The 22,475-nt window shown below is 39.1% G+C and overlaps 4 protein-coding genes and 1 non-coding gene across 7 annotated transcripts; 3 read left to right on the top strand and 2 right to left on the bottom strand.

Moving 5' to 3' along the window:
• Window positions 1-222: 222 nt before the first annotated feature.
• Window positions 223-4,588, top strand: LOC103955859 (E3 ubiquitin-protein ligase ZNF598). Of its 2 annotated transcripts, XM_009367768.3 has the most exons (8): window positions 223-465; window positions 1,099-1,283; window positions 1,485-1,787; window positions 2,026-2,234; window positions 2,316-2,364; window positions 2,461-2,550; window positions 2,644-2,706; window positions 2,802-4,588. In XM_009367768.3, exons 2-8 carry the CDS (start codon window positions 1,116-1,118, stop codon window positions 4,350-4,352), a joined length of 2,433 nt encoding a protein of 810 aa, XP_009366043.2. In that variant the 5' UTR covers window positions 223-465; window positions 1,099-1,115; the 3' UTR covers window positions 4,353-4,588. The 2 variants fall into 2 exon arrangements, with proteins under 2 accessions (XP_009366043.2, XP_048432157.1); XM_048576200.1 differs by lacking the exon at window positions 223-465 and having other exon boundaries at window positions 1,143-1,283; window positions 1,525-1,787.
• Window positions 4,589-4,863: 275 nt separating this feature from the next.
• Window positions 4,864-4,936, top strand: TRNAF-GAA. The gene has a single exon. It is a non-coding gene; the product is annotated as a tRNA-Phe (tRNA).
• Window positions 4,937-6,900: 1,964 nt separating this feature from the next.
• On the top strand, window positions 6,901-9,115 carry LOC103955858 (S-adenosylmethionine synthase 5-like). The gene is made up of 2 exons (XM_009367767.2): window positions 6,901-7,057; window positions 7,741-9,115. Exon 2 carries the CDS (start codon window positions 7,750-7,752, stop codon window positions 8,932-8,934), a length of 1,185 nt encoding a protein of 394 aa, XP_009366042.2. The 5' UTR covers window positions 6,901-7,057; window positions 7,741-7,749; the 3' UTR covers window positions 8,935-9,115.
• Window positions 9,116-9,317: 202 nt separating this feature from the next.
• On the bottom strand, window positions 9,318-16,163 carry LOC103955857 (pleiotropic drug resistance protein 3-like). The gene is made up of 24 exons (XM_009367766.3): window positions 15,762-16,163; window positions 15,566-15,689; window positions 15,383-15,468; window positions 15,212-15,296; window positions 14,849-15,008; window positions 14,678-14,754; window positions 14,491-14,544; window positions 14,317-14,407; window positions 13,913-14,214; window positions 13,556-13,834; window positions 13,158-13,471; window positions 12,912-13,072; window positions 12,721-12,824; window positions 12,467-12,626; window positions 12,248-12,376; window positions 12,094-12,164; window positions 11,660-11,992; window positions 11,287-11,577; window positions 11,116-11,199; window positions 10,876-11,009; window positions 10,540-10,767; window positions 10,266-10,437; window positions 9,906-10,160; window positions 9,318-9,809 (listed from the first exon to the last, which is right to left on the bottom strand). The coding sequence occupies exons 1-24, from the start codon at window positions 16,142-16,144 to the stop codon at window positions 9,543-9,545; spliced, it is 4,344 nt and encodes a 1,447-aa protein (XP_009366041.2). The 5' UTR covers window positions 16,145-16,163; the 3' UTR covers window positions 9,318-9,542.
• Window positions 16,164-17,536: 1,373 nt separating this feature from the next.
• Window positions 17,537-21,593, bottom strand: LOC103955855 (probable receptor-like protein kinase At5g18500). Of its 2 annotated transcripts, none has more exons than XM_009367765.3 (8): window positions 21,050-21,593; window positions 20,071-20,816; window positions 19,868-19,972; window positions 19,614-19,736; window positions 19,365-19,535; window positions 19,088-19,217; window positions 18,418-18,630; window positions 17,537-17,970 (listed from the first exon to the last, which is right to left on the bottom strand). In XM_009367765.3, the coding sequence occupies exons 2-8, from the start codon at window positions 20,736-20,738 to the stop codon at window positions 17,845-17,847; spliced, it is 1,536 nt and encodes a 511-aa protein (XP_009366040.2). In that variant the 5' UTR covers window positions 20,739-20,816; window positions 21,050-21,593; the 3' UTR covers window positions 17,537-17,844. The 2 variants fall into 2 exon arrangements, with proteins under 2 accessions (XP_009366040.2, XP_009366039.2); XM_009367764.3 differs by having other exon boundaries at window positions 20,071-20,758.
• Window positions 21,594-22,475: the final 882 nt, after the last annotated feature.

Below are 22,475 nucleotides of genomic sequence, written 5' to 3'. Positions count from 1 at the left end.
TGAACAAGAAATTTTTTATTATGATCGGAACATGAGTGATACATTACGCATTTCTATATAAACGGTGGAAAATATTATTTTTTTAAATTATTAACTTTTTAACACAGATGTTCTACAATTTATATAATAACATGTGATGTACTACCTCGTATTCCGATTATACTAAAATATCTCTCCTCATTAACAGGTCACTCTTGGGCATAGAATAATTGAAAAACGTTACTTTATTCTGCTCCAGATACGACGTCGCTTCTGTTGGTCTTCGACTCTTCGGCAATTGTTCCATCGAACCTCCGGTTAATCACATGGATCTGTTTGTTTGCTGAGAAAATCGAAGGAAAGTCGCCAAGAAAGTACTGACTGAGAAATTCTTCTGTATTTGTTTGGTAAAGTGATCAAGTAACTCTAATTTCTTTCTCCAAAACCCTTCGATCGAACCCAAAGAAACCACCAAGGGATCATCAGGTTCTCTCTCTCTAAATTGCTTAGAACTTTTGTGGTAATGTTTGTCATAGATACCACTGTATGTATGATCTGGGTATATAAAGGAGTAAATGCGTTGTAATTTTTCTGGGTTTTGCTTGAAATGAATGACGGGTTGTTTTTTTCGTTAATTTTTTTTCATATTTCTTTATGTTTGTGTTGAAGACTAATTCATTTAATTATCCTGGGGTTTTGGTTGTTATGAATGAGGGACTAATGGGTTTTGTTTTGCTTACTTTTGTATGCGAATGCATTCGTTGTTTCATGAATATCTGTGTGCAAAAAGTAATCTTGAACATGGAAGATGCGCACATTGCGAAGGACGTTTCAATGAATGTGTGTTTCAAAAATGTTGGTTTTGTGTTAATCGCATTTGCGTGTGAATGTATGGATATCAGTATGCAGACACACGAAGTGATTCAATAAGCTTTGTCTGAGCATAGACCATAGTGTAGATGTTTCCTGCTGAGTGGATTTTTGTTCAAGTACTTGAGTTGGGTTGGTTTATACTTCTTGTTTTGTGGAAGCGCGTGATGTTTTTTCGTTGTGGAAAAGTCTGCATTGGTTCAATCATCTTGGTGACTTACTTTCTTCCCGATAAATTCCATTTTGCAGAAAAGAGAAGAGATACCATGGATGATAGCTGCGCTGTTTGTGCGGAGCCGCTTCAATGGGTAGCTTATGGGCCCTGTGGCCATCGCGAGGTCTGCTCCACCTGCACTATTCGGCTCCGTTTCATATGTGAAGATTCCCGTTGCTGCATCTGCAAGAGTGAATCTAAGATCATCTTTGTCACGAAGGTTAGGCATTTCCGTTGCTTACCTAGTTTAAATTGCAAAGTGATATGTTTGCTTTGGTTAAATTACAAGGTCCAAGTCACATGTGTTTTCTAGAGTTGAAACTTTTTATATTATGAGATCCAGTTCAAGTACTTCTACCGTTCTACTTCTCCTGTTTTTTGAAAATCTATCTTGCTCCTATGCTTCTTTTCCCTTTTCCAGGCTTTAGGCGACTATACAACGATGATTAATGACTTTTCAGTTTTCCCAGCCAATCCAGTGGAGGGTCAAGTTGGAAAGTATTGGTATCATGAAGGAACACAAGCATTTTTTGATGATCTTGATCACTACAAGATGATAAAGGCCATGTGCAAGCTATCTTGTGGCGTTTGTGATAAGATAAAAGAACAAAAGAGTGAAGGGTCAAAGAGAAAACAGGAGTTTAAAAATGTCGAGCGGCTGAAAAATCATTTGTTCCATTGTCATGGATTGTTCATGTGCAGTCTGTGTTTGGGCGGTAGGAAGGTGAGCTTTACATTTAGATGACTTAGATGACACTATATACGATGACGAATAATTCATATATCTCATATCAGCATTGTTATACTTCCCATTTTTTGGTTATATATCTATTAGGAGTTTATACACTCGTACTCTGATTTAATGGCTAAATTCTTCTCTGATTTGAAGCATGAAGCATTAACCTTGATGCTGATGCTTATTATTTTCACCCTGATGTATCTGACTGTAAGTTGTAATACAGATCTTTATCTGTGAGCAAAAGTTATATACTAAAGCTCAATTGGGTCGGCATACAGAGACAGGTGATTTAGAGGTAGATGGCAATGAGACTGAAAGATGTGGATTTAATGGACATCCTATGTGTGAGTTTTGCAGCAATCCGTTTTATGGAGATAATGAGTTGTACATGCATATGTCCACTGAGCACTATACTTGCCATATATGCCAAAGGTAACCTGTTTCGAGTATTTGAAGGTAATTATTTACTTTAAAAGTTTTAGCAAACTTATATCCACTGCATCTTCAATGCAGGCAACGTCCAGGACAATATGAATACTACAATATCTATGATGACTTGGAGGTCAGTTGTTTTGCATTTCCAACTGATTATTGTCGATGCTTTGAAAGTTCATCATTGAGACTCGCTTCTTAGTTGACATGATAATCTATTTTGCAGAGTCATTTTTCTCAAGCTCATTTCTTATGCAAAGATGACGACTGCTTAACAAAGAAGTTTGTTGTTTTTGCAACTGAATCTGAACTAAAGGTGATATCTTAGTGCATATTACTTGATCTTTTTCCACCTCTTCTGCTTGCCATGTTATGTTGAGGTTTTGCTCACTTGAGTTTCTATCTGCAGAGGCATAATGCCAAGGAACACGGAGGGAACATGTCTCGCTCTAGGCGTAATATTGCTCTTAAGGTTTGTATGTGATATAATCATAAAACTTATGCGACAGTTATAGCGGATAGGTTTATCATTCCATCTTGCTTTTTTTGTTTTGTCCACTCAAGCAGATACCAGTGAACTTCCAGTGTAGAAGTAATGAGACCGATCTTCATGGACCTTATGTTAGAGGACGTGGTTTTCATTTTAATTATGCGGACAATCAACTTTCCGTGGCACTTCAAGCTAGCCATGATACAGCCACTGCAGAAAGGTGCCGTAATGCATCGTCTAGTACACAACAAGCTTCTATTCACCAAGAAACAAGCGAACTTGAAACTGTTGCTGGCCGTTTTGAGGCATTACCTACTGCCGATTTTGAGTCTTCTTCAAGAGAAAATCCCCGGATTGAACTACAAGAAGCATCATCCTTCCCTCCACTTCCAGTGGCTCAAAGAGACAGACAACAGAAATTAAGAAATGGTTCACAAGGATTGGGTGGTAGTTCAATGGCTTCTCGCATTCGTCGCCTTAACAAAGTAACTGTCCTTAATGCTTCTCCAGTTTGGCCTGCAACAAATCGTCAACCTAAATCATCTGCCAGTAGTTCTCACCAGAAAAAGCCCTCTTCAGGCTCTGGGCACATATCATCATCTAGTTCTCCTGTATTTTCCCCAAGCGGTCCCGTTAAGCAAGCTGCAGCCACTGGGTTTGTTTCATCTAATTTTACTAGTCCAAAGAATTCGACTGGAACCAGTAAGGTCACCCAATCTGCTTCAGGTCCAAAAATTATCAATACTGGTTCTTTGGACTCCGATTTTCCTTCTGTTTCTGGTAATCAAACAAATAAAGAACCTGCTACTGCAAGTATTCAGAGAGTGCCAAAGGTTGGAGATGTTCATGTTGTCAACAAGTCTGTTGTGGAAAAAATCCGTGATGCTTTGGAACGTGATGACAGCAAATTCTCCGCATTTAAAGAAATATCTTCAGACTACCGCAAGGATATAATCAATACAGAGGAATATCTTGCTTATGTCTACCAGTTCGGCCTGTCACATTTGCTTCTGGAGCTGGCTAGACTCTGTCCTGATGCTGAGAAACAAAGAGAACTTGTCGAGACTTACAATTTTAATATGAGGAGCAGCAGTACTCATGAAAACAGTTTGTGTAATGGCAGTAGCAAGTCAAGGAGCAGAAGCTCCAAGAAAGGCAAGGAAAGGTGTGAAGATAATGGAATTAAGAGTTCGAAATATGCTCTGCTAGATTTTCCTGTCATCCCTGTGAGGAATTTGCAGTCGAACCATAAACCTCCAGCGGTCTCATTGAAGGACATCGTTCAGTCAGCCAAAGGAAAGTCGAAGATTTCAGTTGATGATGAACTTCCAGAGAATCAAAGGTTGACAGGTCAAAAAGGTTCTCAGTCATCTGGTAGCACCTCAAATAACAATTTGGGGACTGCAGGAGCTGGTACTAAGCAAGGGAAAAAGACTCCAAAGTTTATCAGAAACCGCCTTGGCAACGATGCTACAAAACTCTCTGAACTTGGTGATCGTCCTGAGCCGATTCAAGAAAAAAATGATGGAAACAAGGATCCACCAGAAGGATTGCTAGTGCGTGGAGTTTGGCAAAATGGAGGTGGTCGTAAGCTCGTGAAGATGACCTCGAGGGATGGTAGAAAGTGATGAGTTGTCTGATCCGAGCTAGGATGCATCCGTTTGTAGTTGCAAGGGTTGCCACCAGATGAACTCTCTTTTGTATGAATGTGTTTCTGTGTCATATGCAGTCTGTATGTTTTCTGTAGCGCTAGAACAAAAAACTTGAAGCCGTTAAGGGTGTCGTGACGGGCGATTGTCATTTGGAAGTAGCCTCGAAACAGACGTTTTTTGGTTTGATGAGATGCAAAGGTCTTCCTTTCTCACCATAATGATAATTTAATTTTGAACGCTCCTAAATTATCTGAGTATCGATGGTCACGTGCCTTCAACCATGTGACTTTGTGGTTACCTTCGATCTCACGCATATGTCGTCTAGGCTGGGTTTGTGTGTCTGACTCCGTGCACTCAAGTTCAAATTTTTCTTGCGTAAATTAGAAACTTTCAAACACCGTCTAATCCAAACAAACGGAGGGTCCCTGGTTGGTGGCCGAAATTCAGATTTTAATAAATAAGACTTGTGTCAGCAATTGACAACCATGCGGGGATAGCTCAGTTGGGAGAGCGTCAGACTGAAGATCTGAAGGTCAGGTGTTCGATCCACCTTCACCGCATAAGATTTTTTTTAATTCTTTTTCACTCCCCCTTGTCGATGCATTGTGCATGGGACCTCATACGACAATATCTTGTGTAGTTTTCTTCAAAGCATTTTTTTTTTTTTTTCCCCAATTTAAAAATCCAGAAACCCATTTTCTCAGTTAAAGCAAATTCCTGAACCAACAACAACAATAAAGCTTTATATCACTAAATGAACGGTGGATTTGTGACGTCATGCATGTTAATAGTTTTGCTAAGATTTAAGAAGAATTAGGTTAGTTATTTGTTAATCATCTAAATTAGACCACCCATTATCTAGAAAAAGGATCCGACGAGGATCCTTTTCCCGGAAATTCAAGGGATTCCGTATCGTAACCGTTCATTATACATCATGCGGTTAGAAATTATTTTAAATTTAAAATTCAATATAAATAGTACTTAACAAAAACTTACCGTCCAATGTATGATGAACGATGAGGATCATAGAATCTTTCGAATCCCTAAAAAAAAAATCCGACAGGAATCCTTTTCCGTCCTGCAACACCGGGATCATGGGCTAGGTGGAGATCACTTTTGCATTGCATGACGTGTATACAACGTGGACTCCAATACTTCGACGAATAATGAAAATAAAGCTCAAATAACATAGATTCGGATATATTATTAGTGCCCTTTGTGATTGTGATTAGATGTCTTTTGTTGATTCTTACGCCACTTAGCTAAGTGGTGTGACATTTGGAGGCATTGTTGGTGTGTTTATTAATGCCTCCAAATGTCTTCAAATGTCACACAACACCAACAATGCCTCCAAATATCCACAAATCCTCAATGTCATACTCGTCAAATGTTGTCAAATAAGTGCTTAGTAAGATGTCTCACTAAATTCACTAAATTCAAAAGGGCGAACTGCGACATTTCCTTTAAACAAAAAATTAGAGGTTTTGAGTTCGAAATCCGAAGTTGGTGTGGAAGCCAGACTTGTGGCTAGGGAAAGGCTAAAATGCCTAAGTCTTCCTGGCCCCCGAAAATAGTGAATAACAATACTTTACAACCAATTGTCCCCTTTTTTTTTTTTTTAAAAAAAAAAAAAAAAAAAAAAAAAAAAGTCATACTAGAATTTCAGAAGACATGATTCTTAAAACCGCCATAATGCAACGTGAAAAATGCCTGTTGTTAATGGACAAATATAATAAAGTTAAAAACAATAACATATTATCAATCATGCGTTATAAACAATAACATTTTATCAATCATGCACCATGCAAAGGAGTGTGAACAACTTTATATAATTTTTAGTCATCCACATGTGTCTTAGTGTAATTATCTTTCATAGTATGTATGTATTAAGCGGTTCAAAAAATTAATGGTTAGATTTGGCATGTAAAAATATAATAAATATTTTCAACGTTTAGATATTATATATAACTCGTATCACTTTAGTGTTACGTAGCATTACAGCCGAACTGTGCTATGACTTAAAACCCCAAAAATATAGCAGTTGAGCTTAAATTCACATTCTAGAGTTGGTAAAAGTCCATATACTCCACCAAACCCGCAGTGACGGAAAATAGTAATGCATATGTATTCTAGTGATATTCGATTCTTCCTATTCCTCTTCCCCTAACATTGAACAATTTAACACACTGACGTTATCATTGTAAAAAAGAAAATCAATTTACCAAAATAATAATCTAGCAAAAGAAAAGAAAATGGTGATGGATTTCCATAAATTATGTGCAGACAAAAATATACTGCAAATACAAACTTCCACGAATAAAGGAACAAAACCAAATAGGACGGCCTGTCGCTTTACTCCACCGATTCCCTCCAATCCCAGCCCTTAATCCACCCACATCCAACGGCCATGATCTTCAATCTCCCACGCCATCACCAAAAACAAATCTTAACCGTCAATTCTCATAGAACAAAGAATACGAATAAAAAAAATCAGTAAAAATTGAAAACAAGAGGAATATTATGACTGTAGTCTGTATGTTTAAGCTACCACTACCAGAACACTGTCTATAAATAAAGCCCGGAATTCTCGGATTCAGTGTGGCAAAGATTCGAGCTTTCAAGCACCGAAACACTGGGAACACGCTGAAGCTCAAGACCCAGGACTCAGATTTTCGCTTTTGGTAAGGATGCACTTTTAGAAACCTCAAAAGCTCATGCAAATGCTTTTGCTTTTCTTGTTCTTGAGTAGTATTTTTGCTTGATGATGTAATTCGCTTGCTTTTGTACTGAGTTTGAGTCGTTTGTTGCTTAGTTTGAATCCCGCTTCCCGTAGTTTAGATAAGTTTAAAGTAGAAAATCCTTCTTATTTATAGATTTGGAAGTGGGGTTTTCTTTTTCTTGGAATTTGGGTTACTGGGTTTTTCTTATAATTTTCTTTTGTTGGGTACGTTCAATTTGTGTTTATAATGAAGGTAGTGTTTGGCTAGATTCAATGTATATTGAAGCAAGAAATGAACGTCAACAAATTTACATCAAAAATTACCAAACACTCAACTAGAGTTATCGGACACTGATTTTTCTCTAAAAGCACTTTTACAACTAGAGTTACCAGACACTCAACTGCTTTATTTTACTGTTGTTTATTCTCATGCCACAACACAACAATACTAGTTTCTTCTGTTTTTGTAGCTTTTGCACCGACTTCTTTTACTTGTTACACATTACTGTTAGTATGATTGCTTGGACTGGAAGAATGGTACTTTCAAGCTCTCTGGATCCGAATTCGATCATCCTACAATATGTGGTTAACCGGACAGATTCTCCAATTGATTTAGTTTGATAGCTTTGATTCTTGTTTTTGCAGCTTGTAAGAATGGCAGAGTCAGCAGACACCTTCCTGTTTACTTCCGAGTCTGTGAACGAGGGGCACCCCGATAAGCTCTGTGATCAAATTTCTGATGCAGTGCTAGATGCGTGCCTCGAACAGGATCCCGACAGCAAAGTTGCCTGCGAGTCTTGCACCAAGACGAACATGGTCATGATCTTCGGAGAGATTACAACCAAAGCCAAAGTGGACTACGAAAAGCTTGTGCGCGACACCTGCCGTACAATTGGATTTGTTTCGGACAGTGTTGGTCTTGATGCTGACAACTGCAAGGTCTTGGTTAACATTGAGCAACAGAGCCCTGATATCGCCCAGGGTGTCCATGGCCACCTGACCAAGCGGCCTGAGGAAATTGGCGCAGGAGATCAGGGTCACATGTTTGGTTATGCCACTGATGAGACCACTGAGCTTATGCCTCTGAGCCATGTTCTTGCCACCAACCTTGGTGCCCGTCTCACTGAAGTTCGCAAGAATGGAACCTTGTCGTGGTTGAGACCTGATGGAAAAACACAAGTCACTGTTGAATACTACAATGACCATGGCGCTATGGTTCCAATCCGAGTCCACACGGTTCTCATTTCTACTCAGCATGACGAAACTGTTACTAATGATCAGATTGCTGCTGACCTCAAAGAGCATGTTATCAAGCCTGTTGTTCCTGAGAAGTACCTAGACGACAAGACTATTTTCCATCTTAACCCATCAGGTCGGTTTGTCATTGGTGGACCTCACGGTGATGCTGGCCTCACTGGCCGCAAAATCATCGTTGACACCTACGGTGGCTGGGGAGCCCATGGTGGTGGTGCCTTCTCTGGCAAGGACCCCACCAAGGTAGACAGGAGTGGTGCCTACATTGTTAGACAGGCTGCTAAGAGCATTGTGGCCAATGGTCTTGCTCGCAGGTGCATAGTGCAGGTCTCGTATGCCATTGGTGTTCCCGAGCCATTATCAGTGTTCGTTGACAGTTATGGCACTGGAATGATTCCTGACAAGGAGATTCTTAAACTAGTCAAGGAGAACTTTGATTTCAGGCCGGGAATGATTGCGATTAACCTTGATCTCAAGCGGGGCAGGTATTTGAAAACGGCTGCTTATGGACACTTTGGTAGGGATGACCCTGACTTCTCATGGGAAGTGGTGAAGCCATTGAAGTGGGAAAAGCCCCAAGGGTAGAACAAGTGCTTTTCCTCTCTGCTTGCAGTTTATCAATAATCTGTTTCTTCCAAGCAGCCGAAATCAAGAGTCTTGCTTTTGCTTTTGCTTGTAGACGTCTTTCCCTTAATCTTTCTTTCCACTTCAAATATTTCAATTTGGCATGTTTGTATCAGATTATACAAGATGTTTTGAATTTTGATTCTTGGTGTATGAAAACATGTAGCAAAAAAAGCTGGTTTCTTTTCACGGTTTTGGATCATATACGGATTCCATATTTTACTAATTACATCAGATTCGAATTTTTGTTGCTCCCTGTCGCATCGTTTACTCTGTTTTTTCCTCTTTGGCCGTTCTTTTCCTCTGCGAGAATTGGTTACATGATGTATTTCTCAATTTCTTTCAATACAAATAAGGGAATGGACACCGTAGGCTCTCAGTCGAGAAGCTATCATCGCCTGATCCTCTTTTATTACAAGAAAATTCATATTAGCTTTATAATAAAAATCCGATACATTGACAGCTCTAATTGGTACAGACTGACAGATTTATACATACAAACAGAAGGCATACTAGCTCTACCGATGTGTGACATTTTCAACTGTGGCTAGAGGAGATTCATCACACATTCACCGCCTCTGGAAGTTCAACCGTCCTATGCAGAAGGCGAAAATGGATGCAAAAGCAATCGGAAAAGCAATGAGAACTACCGCCACCAGAGCCAGCTGATCGTGGTGAAACCCGAAGTAATCCTTTAAGAAGGCAGACACAGTTTTGGTTTCGCCAAACACTATAACCTCCTGGTTTATGTCTCCATATTGTGAAGTAAGCAAACCATTCATTGACCAAGATGTAGGAGTCATGTAATACAACCAAATCCACCATTTCGGAATTTGCTGCAGGAAAAACAATTTATCCAAGTCAGCTATTTGGTCGAAAAATATTGAAAAGCAACGTTTATTTTGTATTTGGCGAAGAATGAGTAGGCTTACCGGTTCAGGAATCAGAAAACCAGCAAACAGATTGTACAATGTGTAGAAAACCGAGGAGAGAATTGCAGCTACCAAGTAGTTTGGCGTCAACGACACGAGCATCAATCCCATGTAATTGTAGTACAGGAATGAGCAAAAAATAGCATAAAAGTACCAGAAAACCTTGTATGATGACGCATAGTATCCAATCATTGGATATGTGATGATCGTAAATGTGGCTGCCTGGACAAATAGATAGGGAAATTCAACTGCAACCTGCAATTTTTGAAGACTTGTGTGAACTTGAGGAGTACTACGTTGTACAAACAGTGTTAAGAAAGGTACAAATAAAGTATGTTGTCAGATGTAAGATAAATTCACCTGTGCAAGTGAAAATGCCCACGGAGAATACATCCCTGAAAAATTTTCGCGGTACATGACAGTTCTCTCCGTTGAAACGTGTTGCAAAACGGTTGAGCAGTTATTTATGCCCAAGAATATGACACCGGCGAACATTGAACCAAGTACATTAAACAAGTTTTGCTGGTTGGTTCTAAATGCAGAAATCGAAAATAAAGTAAGAATAAGGTTGGTTAGATATGAGTGAATGAAGGTTCTATACGATTGGACAAAATAACATGATCTGAGGGCTTACAGATTCTGTCCTTGGTTCCAAAATAAGGCCCCGAAAATTAGAGATGTTGCAAGCGTATGCATGATGCGCATCAAGTTGTATGCGGGACTCCTCCAGTAAGTCAAGTTCTGCTTCCAAAGGCAAGACTTGAATTGTCTCCAGCCATTTTGAGAAAATCGGGTAGCGAAATGCAGATCTGTTGAGCCAGGAGGTGGGGTACTCAACTGTCTCACAAGCTCTATATTGTTCCTGCAAATGGGATACTAGGAAATCAGCCGCATTCGAGTTTTCAAAAACAATCACACAAAAATCCGAGTTCAAAAGCCTTGATTTGATCACTCTTTCAAGTGAACTCACTCATGTAAAGAAGATTGTCTGTATATTTGGGCAAAATCAAGTCTAAGTTCAACTTCAGCTGATGTAGAAGTGATATCTAGCATCCATGTTGCTGGATTGTAGTTATCGCGAATCTTTTGAACCCCGGGAATACTCTGCCAGAAGTAATTATATAGAAACAGTTCAGCATACCGAATCTTTGGTATAAGTATTTTGCTTATAGCAACTAGTATTTCAGAAATCAGAGTGCAATTTACGAACCTGAAAATATTCTATAACCCTACTCGAGTGTTGTCCCAACGGTCCAGAGTAGATTATAAGCCCTCCGGTTTTCAATAGAATTAGCTGTATTCAAAGAAAAGAAAACACCGCAACTTATGAAAAAGGTTAAAACCTTATCAAAGAATGATGCTTCTAATATCCAGGTTTTACCTCATCAAATGACTCAAATATATCGATATTCGGTTGGTGGATGGTGCAAACAATTGTTCTTCCTGTATTAGCAACATTCTTCACTGCCCGCATCACTATCGCAGCAGCTCTTGCATCCAAACCAGTCGTAGGTTCATCCATGAAGATTATGGCGGGGTTTGAAACAAGCTCCACAGCAATTGTAAGGCGTTTACGCTGCTCTGTTGACAGACCACTAACACCAGGTATACCAACCAAGGCATCTTTTATTCCATCAAGCTCAATTGTCTCAAGAACTTCATTCACAAACTCCTGTTAGAAATGCCAAAAAAACGTCACACTATTGAAATTAAAACCGAGGATTTGATTTGATATCTAAATGTAATGGCCTTACAGATTTTGTTTTTGAGTCAATCTGCGAAGCCAGACGCAGCCAAGCAGAAAAGATCAAAGATTCTTCTACTGTGATTTGTGGAGAATGTATATCGGTCTGTTCACAGTAACCCAATACCCTAGCAAATGTTTCTTGAACCTTGGGATATCCACCAATCTTTACGTCTCCTTCAATGTAGCCACTAGTCTTTCTGCCTGCAAGAACATCAAGAAGCGTAGTTTTCCCAGCTCCACTCACACCCATCAGTGCTGTAAGGATACCGGGCCTAAACGCTCCTGTAACATCACTCAGAAGCTGGAGCTTTTTCTGATTAAATCCCGGTTCCCTGGTTGTCTGAAACGCAAATACAAGAAAGAAAGAAATTAACGTTAGTAAAAGCTTTTTAATCCTGCAACTATCTGAACCTTGTGCAAATGAACACTTAATATTGTCACCTCAGGAATAACATAGTATTGCACATCTTGGAACACCACCGTCAAGGGAGTGAAAGGTAAGACCATCCTTCCTGTTAATCCCGAAAAAGGCTACTGTAAAAATGTTGTAGAAGTTTCTCTGTAAAATAAGGGAAACAAACACGAATCTGCTAACCGCTCTCAGTTGTTTTAGGAGGATGATTTGTGGACTTCTCCTTCAAATTGGCATCACCAAGGTTGTCATTAGTACTTCGAATTTGAGAGAGCTTTTCGTGTGAAATGATCCCACGAGATGTCCCAGGAGCTGAGTGTGTGCAAAATGGGATGAGTCGAGGTGTTTTTAAGTTCCACTTCTTGCGCTAAAATAGGATAGCGGAAAAATCAAATAACTTACACTTAAAGAAACTCAATGACAAGGTGAATCCGATATTGAAAACTATTGCGAATCCGAACAAGGCACCAAGTGATATCCAGTAGCGATATCCTTCAAAGTTCAGGCCACGGCTTTCAAGTATTTGTCTCCCAATAGTCGTAGTAGAATTTGGGGATAGCATCTGCAGAGGTAAAAAAAACAGAAAGCATCCTGAGGAGCATGAAAATGAGTTAATAGTATTTTTCTTCGATCTTCCATGAAATGAGATGCTCAACCTTTTGCCACCGCGGCGAAAGAAACTCGTTGACAGAGAGGCCTATCTCTCCATATGTCAGGGGAGAAACCCAAAAACCCCACTCTAACCAAACAGGCATGGAAGCTGCAAACAACAATATGACTAATTAAATTTGTTTGTTCAGCTGATTTTTTTCCAAATGAACTGGAGAAACAGGTAAATTAATCTCACGTTTTTGGATAACGAATCCACTAAATAGCATGAGAAACAATAATGCAAAGCTACCGCCTGTCATAGTGGCAACCATAGTCTGAAAGAACGACGCCAGGAAGCGAAACATAGACAATGATGTAAAGTGAACAGCAAAAAGCATCAAGAACTGGCAGAAGAACCTAAAACAAGATCACGTCATCTTAACAACAATCTGAAACCAAACCGAAAACATAAATCAAATAAGCCTTTTAAACTCAAGCTGACCTCTGTGGCTCGGGACTGTATCCAATGACATAATAGGTAAGAGAAGTCCAAACCAGGGATACCACAAGTGAAACAGGAACTTTTAGAAGTGTTGCAGGAACTGCGTAAGCCCAAGCCGGGTAAAAACACAGGTCTCTCTGTTTGTAAAATACTTCTAGTCGCTGAATTGTCATGGACATCTCGGGAATTCCATCAACGACAAGTATTGTGAGAGCATAGAACAAGGACCCCATGTAGTAATTACCATGAGTAACATCAAGACCCATTCTAGTCCTCAAAAACACAGTCATTGTAATAAATGCAATGACGATAAGCTGCAGCGAAAAAATAGTCTTAGCATGTTTTCATAATTCCTAAGTTGAATTGAGAAGTGTAAACGCAAAAGCACAAATGATGACCTGAATTGTTTTGAATATATAGATAAAAGAGTTCCTCCTCATGAGAAGAAGTTCTCTTGATGCGCAAGCTCGAAAGAGTTCCCGTTTTGAAAGAGAATCCACGCTGAAGGAGAGAGCATTCTCATGGTTTTGGGACTTGTCATTTGTCCCTAACAGGTCTTCATCTAGTTTCTTCCCAAAACAAGATGCCTTGAATTTTTCCGAGAACATATCAACGGATACATAGTTGTGAGGTTCGGTGCGGTTCCAATAGTATGACTGATCCTTTTCAGAGATAACCTACAACAGAACCACGATGTTAACTGTTTCTTTAACCTGTAGAAGGATTTCATCATAAGCAAGCTGCAATTCACTTACCTCTTGAATGAAATCCGCAACCCCTTTCCTCTCAGGACACTTAAACCCACAATCCTCAAAAAATTCCAAGACTTGATCGCGTGGACCGTGATAAACAACCTTCCCTTCCGACATTAAAATAAGGTCATCAAAGAGATCAAAGGCCTCCGGTGCTGGCTGAAGAAGCGAAACTAGTAAAGTAGCGTCTGTTATGTGCACCAGCTGCTGAAGACAAGAAACAATCTGGAATGCAGTGGAACTGTCTAGGCCATTTGTTATTTCGTCCATGAACAAAGCTTTTGTGGGACCAACGATCATCTCCGCTACAAAATTAAAATTAACACCCGGTGAGGTAGGTCATCCGAGGCTGGAAGTTAGGACATTGCATAATTTTCTAAAACTATCAGTATTTCTATTTGCATTACCTGTTGTGACTCTCTTCTTTTGACCACCAGAGATGCCTTGTCTCATGGCATCTCCAACCAGCGTGTCAGCACATATATCAAGTCCAAGGATCTGAAAAACCACCATGAACATTGTAAGACGCTGGGAAGCATTTGTGCAGACACAAACTATAGGAAACAAGATTTTAACTCTACCTTCAAAATGTAGTCCGTCTGAAGGGTTCGTTTTAGTCCTTGAACAGAAATTGCCTGTCATAGACTCATAAATTATAAAAACGTCATGATAAACAATAGAGTACATAACCTTGACGAAGAACGAAAAGTGCGAGAAATCAATGATCTCATAAACTTGGAATGAAGAATATCAGAAAGGTTGAAGTACCTTCATGTAGGTATCTACATCTGGATCCGGAATTATTCCTGCCTCCTTCTCCTTTTTACTGACTTCCAGCATTACATCTTTGTGGGCATAAAACCAGATCAACTATCCTTCGTCAATAGGTTGTAGACATTTAACCACATAATAATTATCTTAGGCTCAACAAAATCTTACCAGCTCGGCTTCCAATACCCTGACAGCGGGCTGAAAAATCGAGTGTTTCCCTCACAGTCATTTCGGGAATGTGCACATCGAGTTGGCTTATATAAGCTGATGTTTTCTGGGGGACAAAATCCGATAGTTTGTGTCCATTGTATGTAACTTCGCCTGAGAACTAGCAGGGAAAAAGTCGGACAAAACAAGCAAGTATGAAGTCAGCAAACAAATTTAAGCAGCTCATAACCAAACTCTGAAATTACTGGACTCCATGTTATAATGGTGTCCTGTTGAATCGAATAGTTAAAATAAGAAGATGGCGATTACGAATTCCATATTACAAATTTACAAAGATGCTCCAAGTATAAAAATAAGAGAAACCTTGAGGGATTTGTCCAGATTCCCTGATAGCGCCTTAAGAAGGGAGGTCTTCCCACACCCCGGGGGCCCAAGCAGCAAAGTAAATCTGCAACAGAACCGATTTAGTACGAAGACATGAGAACTTTTGGCTTAGTTGAATTAAATTTAGTAGATGAAAGGATACTAGCTTACCTTCCTGGCTTTATTGTACCACTAATATCTTTAATAATCCTTATCTTGGCCTCGTGTGACTTTGAACCCGGAAACCTGGCAAAGATCTGCACAGAAAAAGTGAGGAAAAAATCGAAAACAGATTCATAAAGTTGACTAGTGAATGGTTAAGTTGTTACTTTTGGACATGATTTAAGTACTTACTGAAAGCATGCTTTTGGCTGAGTTCCAAAGAGTTGGAAGGGGCTTTCCGTGAACCACCTCACACACTGCTTCCACACAAACATTCTTATATCTCACCTCCACGGTAGGCAATTTTACGCCAACCCTACAAAAACAGTTTGGCATGAAGGAAAAATAAACTTCACTTGATCGTCAAGCAAAAGAAGAAAAGGCTTACTTGTCAATCCTGTTTCTAATTTTGCGCAAAAGTCGAAGGTTATCATTTTCAATGTGTTTGATGAGCTTCTCAATGAATAGATGCCGTTCCAGAGCTCGAAGCTTGGTAACATCAACAACTCGCTTTCCTTCACCATCAAACTCGTTTCCCTCATCCTTGTCAAACAAAGATGATTTTAACCGTTCGAATGTTGGCAATCTATTAATGGCTGCCCACTGTTCAGCAAATTGAGCATCCTCCGCATCATCTTTGGCAGAACTCAACGCTGAATTGGCTCGGAAACTGGAGGAATGACTCCGAAAGGATGCCCTAAAGCTTCTTCCGAACTCTTCCAGCTCGATTCTTAGTGACTCTATCTCATCTCTGCCAACCATCTGAGCCATAGTTGTTAGCTTAGAGCAAACTTTGAAGAAAAACTGAGTGGAAGTAAATATACACATAATTACACACACACACACACATATATATATATATATGTATATTATTGATGTCAATCGTGCTTAAACTATGTTGGTAAGAGTAAGGTGATGCATCATTCTTTTTCTTTCTGTCCAAGGAAGTTGAAATTGCTGTTTTTGAATAAACAACATATTACTCCAGAGAGAGAGAGAAAGAGAGAGAGAGAGAGAGAGAGAGAGAGAGAGAGAGAAAGAGAGAGAAAGAGAGAGAGAGAGAGAGAGAACAAGTTGACTAAATGAGGTTTTTTACAAAAATAATCCAGCGGATTAAGAGTTAATCGATGAGCTTAATATAATGAAAAAATTTACAGCTACATATGAATTATGTGATAACAATATTGAGCCCGCTGATTAATTGGAGTCTTAGCATGGAAGAATACTTGGGAAATCAGGAAACAGGTCATACATGGGGGCTTTGATCACTACCCGTTTCGCAAGAAATTAAAAAACCGAAAACTCTGACGAATCCGATTTACTTAACTATGTCAGCAGAAATTTGATGAAACAAAGACAATTTAATTTATATAAAATAAAAACACTGTCTTGCTTGGCAAGAAACACAGCATACAATGTTCTTAACCTTGACGGAGAACACAAAATGTGAGAAATCGATGAGTTCACAACCTTGATGAAAAATCGAACCAGGATGTGTCGTAGAGAATACGGACCTCAAATTCATTCTCAATGACTAGACCACACCGTGATGGTTAGAGACGGTCAGAGTTGAAATACAACTTCTCGGTGCCACCAAGAAGAACACAAGTTTGATACCCATTTTTCCAATATTGCTTTAATTTAATTAATGCCAAATTTGGAATTTGCATGTCTTCGAAGAGAATTAATTTTCACTCCCTATCTCTCCTCTTGCACTCCTCTTTATATTTATCTCTCAAATATTCTTTGATTCGTTCAATCCTAAAGCTACGAACAAAGAGAGGAGTGCAGAAGCCAAAAAGGAGAGTGCGAACATCACTTTCAGTCTCCGAACATTATAAACTAATTCAAAGACAATATTTCAAGAGATTACAGATTATTTAGTTATGGTTTTGAGCTTCTCATGGCTGCAATATTCATAACACATTATAAATGGACAGATGTTTTATTGATTGTCTGGCGACCACAGAAAGCATGGTCACTCACTTTCGAATTTGATATCAAATGTGGAGGATACATGGACGTGCTTTTAATGTTTAAATCTCACCCCTCGATATCGAATTAAACTGTAACTGACCGTGTATCGTTAGTCACCAGGTGACCAAGAGAATGACTCAGAAGCCTTGTTGTCTAAACTAAAAGGGAGCAATTTCATCCACCAAATTTGAAGAGCAAATCTCTGTACATAACAAAGCCCCTATTGTTTTGGGTTCTTCACAAACACCACCACTTCCATACACAATACATTTCTCCATCTACAAAAAATAATAAAACCAAAGAGAAAAAAGGAGGGGGGGAAAAGGGAGGATCATCTCTCTTCCCCATTAATCCCTTCTACCACATATGTCCTAACAGCATCAGCTCAGAGTCTCAGACAGACAAACCCAAGAATTTACGTGTAGAGAAAAAAAAAATTAAGAATTACCCTCACTTTCTATATTTCCGACATCCTTAAACGAATCACTGCGTTATTACGTCCGTTGGTAGCCTTTGCTCTCTGATCTTGATCCCGGATAGTCACTCCGATCAGTGTCTGAATTTTCACGCTGGGAATCAATGTCCACACTACCTCCTTCAGTTCTTCGGTGCCTTCGATCCTGAACATTAAGAATAAAAATTGTGTTCAGAAGACAGGTGAAAATCATCTCTTTGTATAAAAGTTAACGAAGCCTGCATCCTGTGAGGACTGAAAACAAAATGGACAAGACGATGGGAGAACAGAATGTAATGCGTGGGGAGGGATTTTGATAGAATATTGAGGGATTAAAACGCACGAGAAGGTTAAATCTTTTGCAGGGGAAAATGTTTTGGTCCTTTGAATCGAAATTCAATTCGGGAGACAGCTAAAAAGCTCTACATTTACAGACGTAACAGGGACATGTAAGAGGCAATGTGGTTAGAAAATGGAATCAGATATTTCCTTCCGGGATTCAAATGCAGTCGAGCCAGACCAGAAGTTGCCGGTTCATTCTCTTTCTAACAGACATAATTTCAAGTTAATATCCAACAGAAATTGTGTTTTAGAGATGGAATGAAAATCCAACCTCTCTTGGTATAGGATATTCCTCGGACTCAAGCATACGGACAACTTGGCTCATCTTGGGTCTTTTTTCAGAATCTGGATCAACACACCTCAAAGCAGTCAAGAGGGCTCGTTTTAGGGCTCTTGTCGATGGTCTCACCTCAATGTTTGGGTCTACCACTTCTTCGGATCTTCTGGTTCCAACCATCATTTTTAGCCAATCAACCAGATTTACCTGTCAAACAAAATTCCAGAAATTCATTCAGCAAAATGAAATGGTGATCAAAGGATGGACATTGCAACTTGCCATTTCTGTCTGTGGAGTATCGAAGTCCAATGTAAACCCTACCAGATTACTCCTCAGGTAAGCTCAGCAGTTAGTCATATAAGTACATGAAAGCCTTGGTTTTTACAAATCCAGAACCAAGCTAAGTATATTAGTAGGAAAAAACAGAACCAAAGCGATTCAGAAGGGTAAATTTTAGGGAGGGCCTATGTTGGACTAGACAATCTGCGCACTCCTAAGTATATTTAGACTGTATATTGTCTGTTGACTGTTGTCATTCACTGTGTAATATGTGTTTTCAAAAGACATTCACTACTTAGTACAAGCAATAAATCCAACTTGCATCAAGCACTTATGATTCTACGCTGACAAAAATGTGGTATCTTAGGATGGTTAGAGTGCATACCTCATGAGCAGGGCGACCATAGTCCACAGGGTCTCTTCCAGTAATTGCTTCTAAGAGCAAAACCCCAAAGCTATATACATCGCTCTTTTCATTCAAAAGTCCGGTATTAGCATATTCAGGAGCCACATACCTGAAATTTTTTGGTAACAGGGACAATGATTACACGAGAAATAATTAATCATCAGCATCAGTTATCAATTTATTCTGAACATCTAAAACTGAGAGGCACAACATATTTTAGGGCCAAAACAAACCATGCTCAAGAAAGAATACTAACCCGAAGGTTCCCATAACACGCGTTGTCACATGACTAGTTCCTGCACCCAGCAGCTTGGCCAGCCCAAAATCAGATACCTTGGAATTGAAGTCTTCATCAATCAATATATTGCTTGACTTAATGTCTCGGTGTATCACTTTTGGTTCAATGGCCTCATGTAAATAGGCAAGACTGCAACAAGCATATCTCATTAAGTGACACTAGGAAACCTGGAAAAAAGAAAGTAATTATGTAGGTGATTTGACTTACGCTTTTGCGGTCCCAAGGAGAACCTTTATGCGGGCTTCCCAAGTGAGATATCCATGGTGACGCATTGCTCCGTGAAGCCACTGCTCCAGGTTTCCATTGTTGACATACTCGTAGACCAAAATCCTGAAATTTTGAAATGCAAATGAGACCAGTTATTATAGTTCAGCTGCTACTTCACCCGTACTAGGCTATTATATGCTCATACACTTCTCAAATACCAAAGCCACAAAAAACAATTCAAAAGAAAATGGTACCTATGAGTCCCTTCAACGCAGTATCCCAAGAGGCGAACCAAATTCTTGTGGCGCACATGGCCAATTGCTTCAACTTCCACCCTGAATTCTTTCTCGGCTTGGCCTCTAAAGACAATATAACAGATTCAGAGAAGTTCATGGAACCAAGAAAGGTGAATGGAGAAACCAAAATAGAGTCAAGATACAGTCATATTTAAACTCACAGGTTGTTTAGGATCCTTTTAACGGCCACTGGAGTCCCATTGATGAGATGTCCCCGGTAAACAACTCCATATCCACCCTCACCAAGGACATTATCCTTTGCAAACCGGTTTGTTGCAAGCTCCAGGTCCCTTAATGTAAACCAGTGGCCCCAACCCAAATGTGAGAATTCAGGCAGGCCAACCAGAGGAGACGGTGCAGTTATTGGATACGATGAGGAAGCCTTATACACAGTAACCGTGCTGGAACTCCCTTCTTCTCCAGAATGGGACAGGACACCATCATTTTCTAGACGATTAAACGAACCTGACTGGCTGCTATTTTCTCCATTATTTGATTTTCCCATATCCAAATGGACCATGATCTTATCGGATTCTCTGTCACTAGATTTGTCGTGAATGGTGAGAAGAATTCCATCACGAGGAGCAAACTCCCTAGCAGATACTTGCTCCACCCGCACTTCCTTAATCTCTTTCGAGACAGTTGGGATTTGACTAAGGGGTATCCTGTCACGAGCTTTCCTCGATTTCTTACGCCAAGTAAGACACATTGATAGCACAGTAAGGATAACAACGATAAACAATGCAACAGCAATTCCAATTACTTCCCAGACTTTTAGATTAAAGATGGGAGTTTCCTTGGATAACTCTGATTTGAGATCAGAGGCCATTCTATCAGCTACCAACAAGCCTACACATACACAGCAGAATCTCACATTAAAATTTCTTCTGATTCATCATTCATATCCCTCTAAAAAAAATTCTAAATCAGTTCTTTCAATCCATTGCAGCATCCAGAGATTAATAAAATACAAAGCTACTATATTTTTTCACCAATTCCACAAATATATACACACATATGAACACATATATAAACGCAATAAAGTAGAGAACTTTGAAATGCTACCAGCTTAAATTTCACTTCAATCATTTTACCAACATAAACAACAATTCACAAGTAATTGTAAATTCACTCACTTACCACTCTGAGATGGAACTCAAAAGAGCAATCTTGAAAAGCCAGATCTTTGAAACCCCTTCAGCATTCTTTATCCTAAAACAAGGCACAATTCCAGATCTCTAACCAGAATTAAGAAAAACCCAGAAACATACACCAATAAAACCTCTCAAGAAACCCAAAAGATCCCACTTTTCAATAAAATTAATTAAAAAAAACAAATATAAGCAGTAAACTCAAATCCCTTTGTGGGTTTTCACTGTGGGGCAAATGTGTTTCTGAATCTAAGTTGGGATGGAGCTTTCAGGCACCAAAACTAATCCATCTCAAAAACCCTCACCCATAAAAAACCAAAAAACTCCTGTGCCTACCAAAAATTACAGGGTCATGGAAAAAAAAGTGATCTCTGTGAGTGGATGGGGATATAAGAAGAAGGGGTGGAGTTGTCAGTGGTAGGTCAGGTGGTGGGTTTTTAAGACCCACTCACTGCTGAGAGTTTCCTTACAAACAGTAAAAGGGATGCATGGAATTCTGTGATGTTTAAAGGTACTGAGATTTTCCTGATTTGTTTGTGAAACATGACTGATTGGAATTTACCAGTCATTTACTTTATTAAATTGTTTTTTTTTTTTTTCATTATTAATGTATTTTTTTAAAATAATTTATTGCTGTATTTGTGTCTGTATTCACACTCACAGCTCTGAAAGTGCTCTGCTTTTTTGTTATATTTATTGTCATTTTGTAATAAAAAAGGTTTTTTTTTTTTTTTAATTATAAACTTTATACTGTCGAATCTCAACCGTTTACTTGGTCAAGTCTGAGTTCGTAGGTTACAAACTTTTGTATGGAACTGTTAGGATATCTTACATGCAAGTCTCAGCAATTACTGAATCTTGGAATGTCAAAGCCATCTGTCAACAGTTGTCTTCATCCTTATCACATAAAACCCAGTAGTCTTCATGAACTAATTAGCAGAAAATTGCTATCAGATTAGTCCTATAAACTGTGGATCATTAGTGCAACTACTTGTTTTGTCTGTAATTTTCTATGGATTTTGATTCCCCTAAGAAAGTAATTATAATTATCTAGAACGAGGTTGTATATCTCTTTATGTCTGATTTTCTTCTCACGTGACGAGTCATATGAGGAGACAAACAAACATTATTAAAAGCATACCACACGTTCCATGTGTTCAATTGACATTTTGATGGTCGAAACAAAACCAAATTGTGTATTACGAATTTGTAGTTTAGATAGTTCAGTCGGTTTGATGTCCACCCCTAATAAACGCAATGCAATTGATGGTCTAATATCTTTAATCATAATTTTGAGAAATTCTTGCCAAAAGATTAAGAAAAAGAAAAGGTGCTCATGAAATTTGGGTATAAATCTTGATGTTTGTTAAAAATGGTTCAATGAGCCAGATCACGGACTGAAGTACTAATGTAAC

The sequence above is a fragment of a genome, unplaced genomic scaffold (assembly GCF_019419815.1).
Source record: "Pyrus x bretschneideri cultivar Hongxiangsu unplaced genomic scaffold, Pyrus_bretschneideri_v1 Contig11, whole genome shotgun sequence".
Lineage (NCBI taxonomy): Eukaryota > Viridiplantae > Streptophyta > Magnoliopsida > Rosales > Rosaceae > Pyrus > Pyrus x bretschneideri.
The sequence above is the reverse complement of the archived record's forward strand: the minus strand, read 5'-3'. Positions and strand labels throughout refer to the sequence as shown.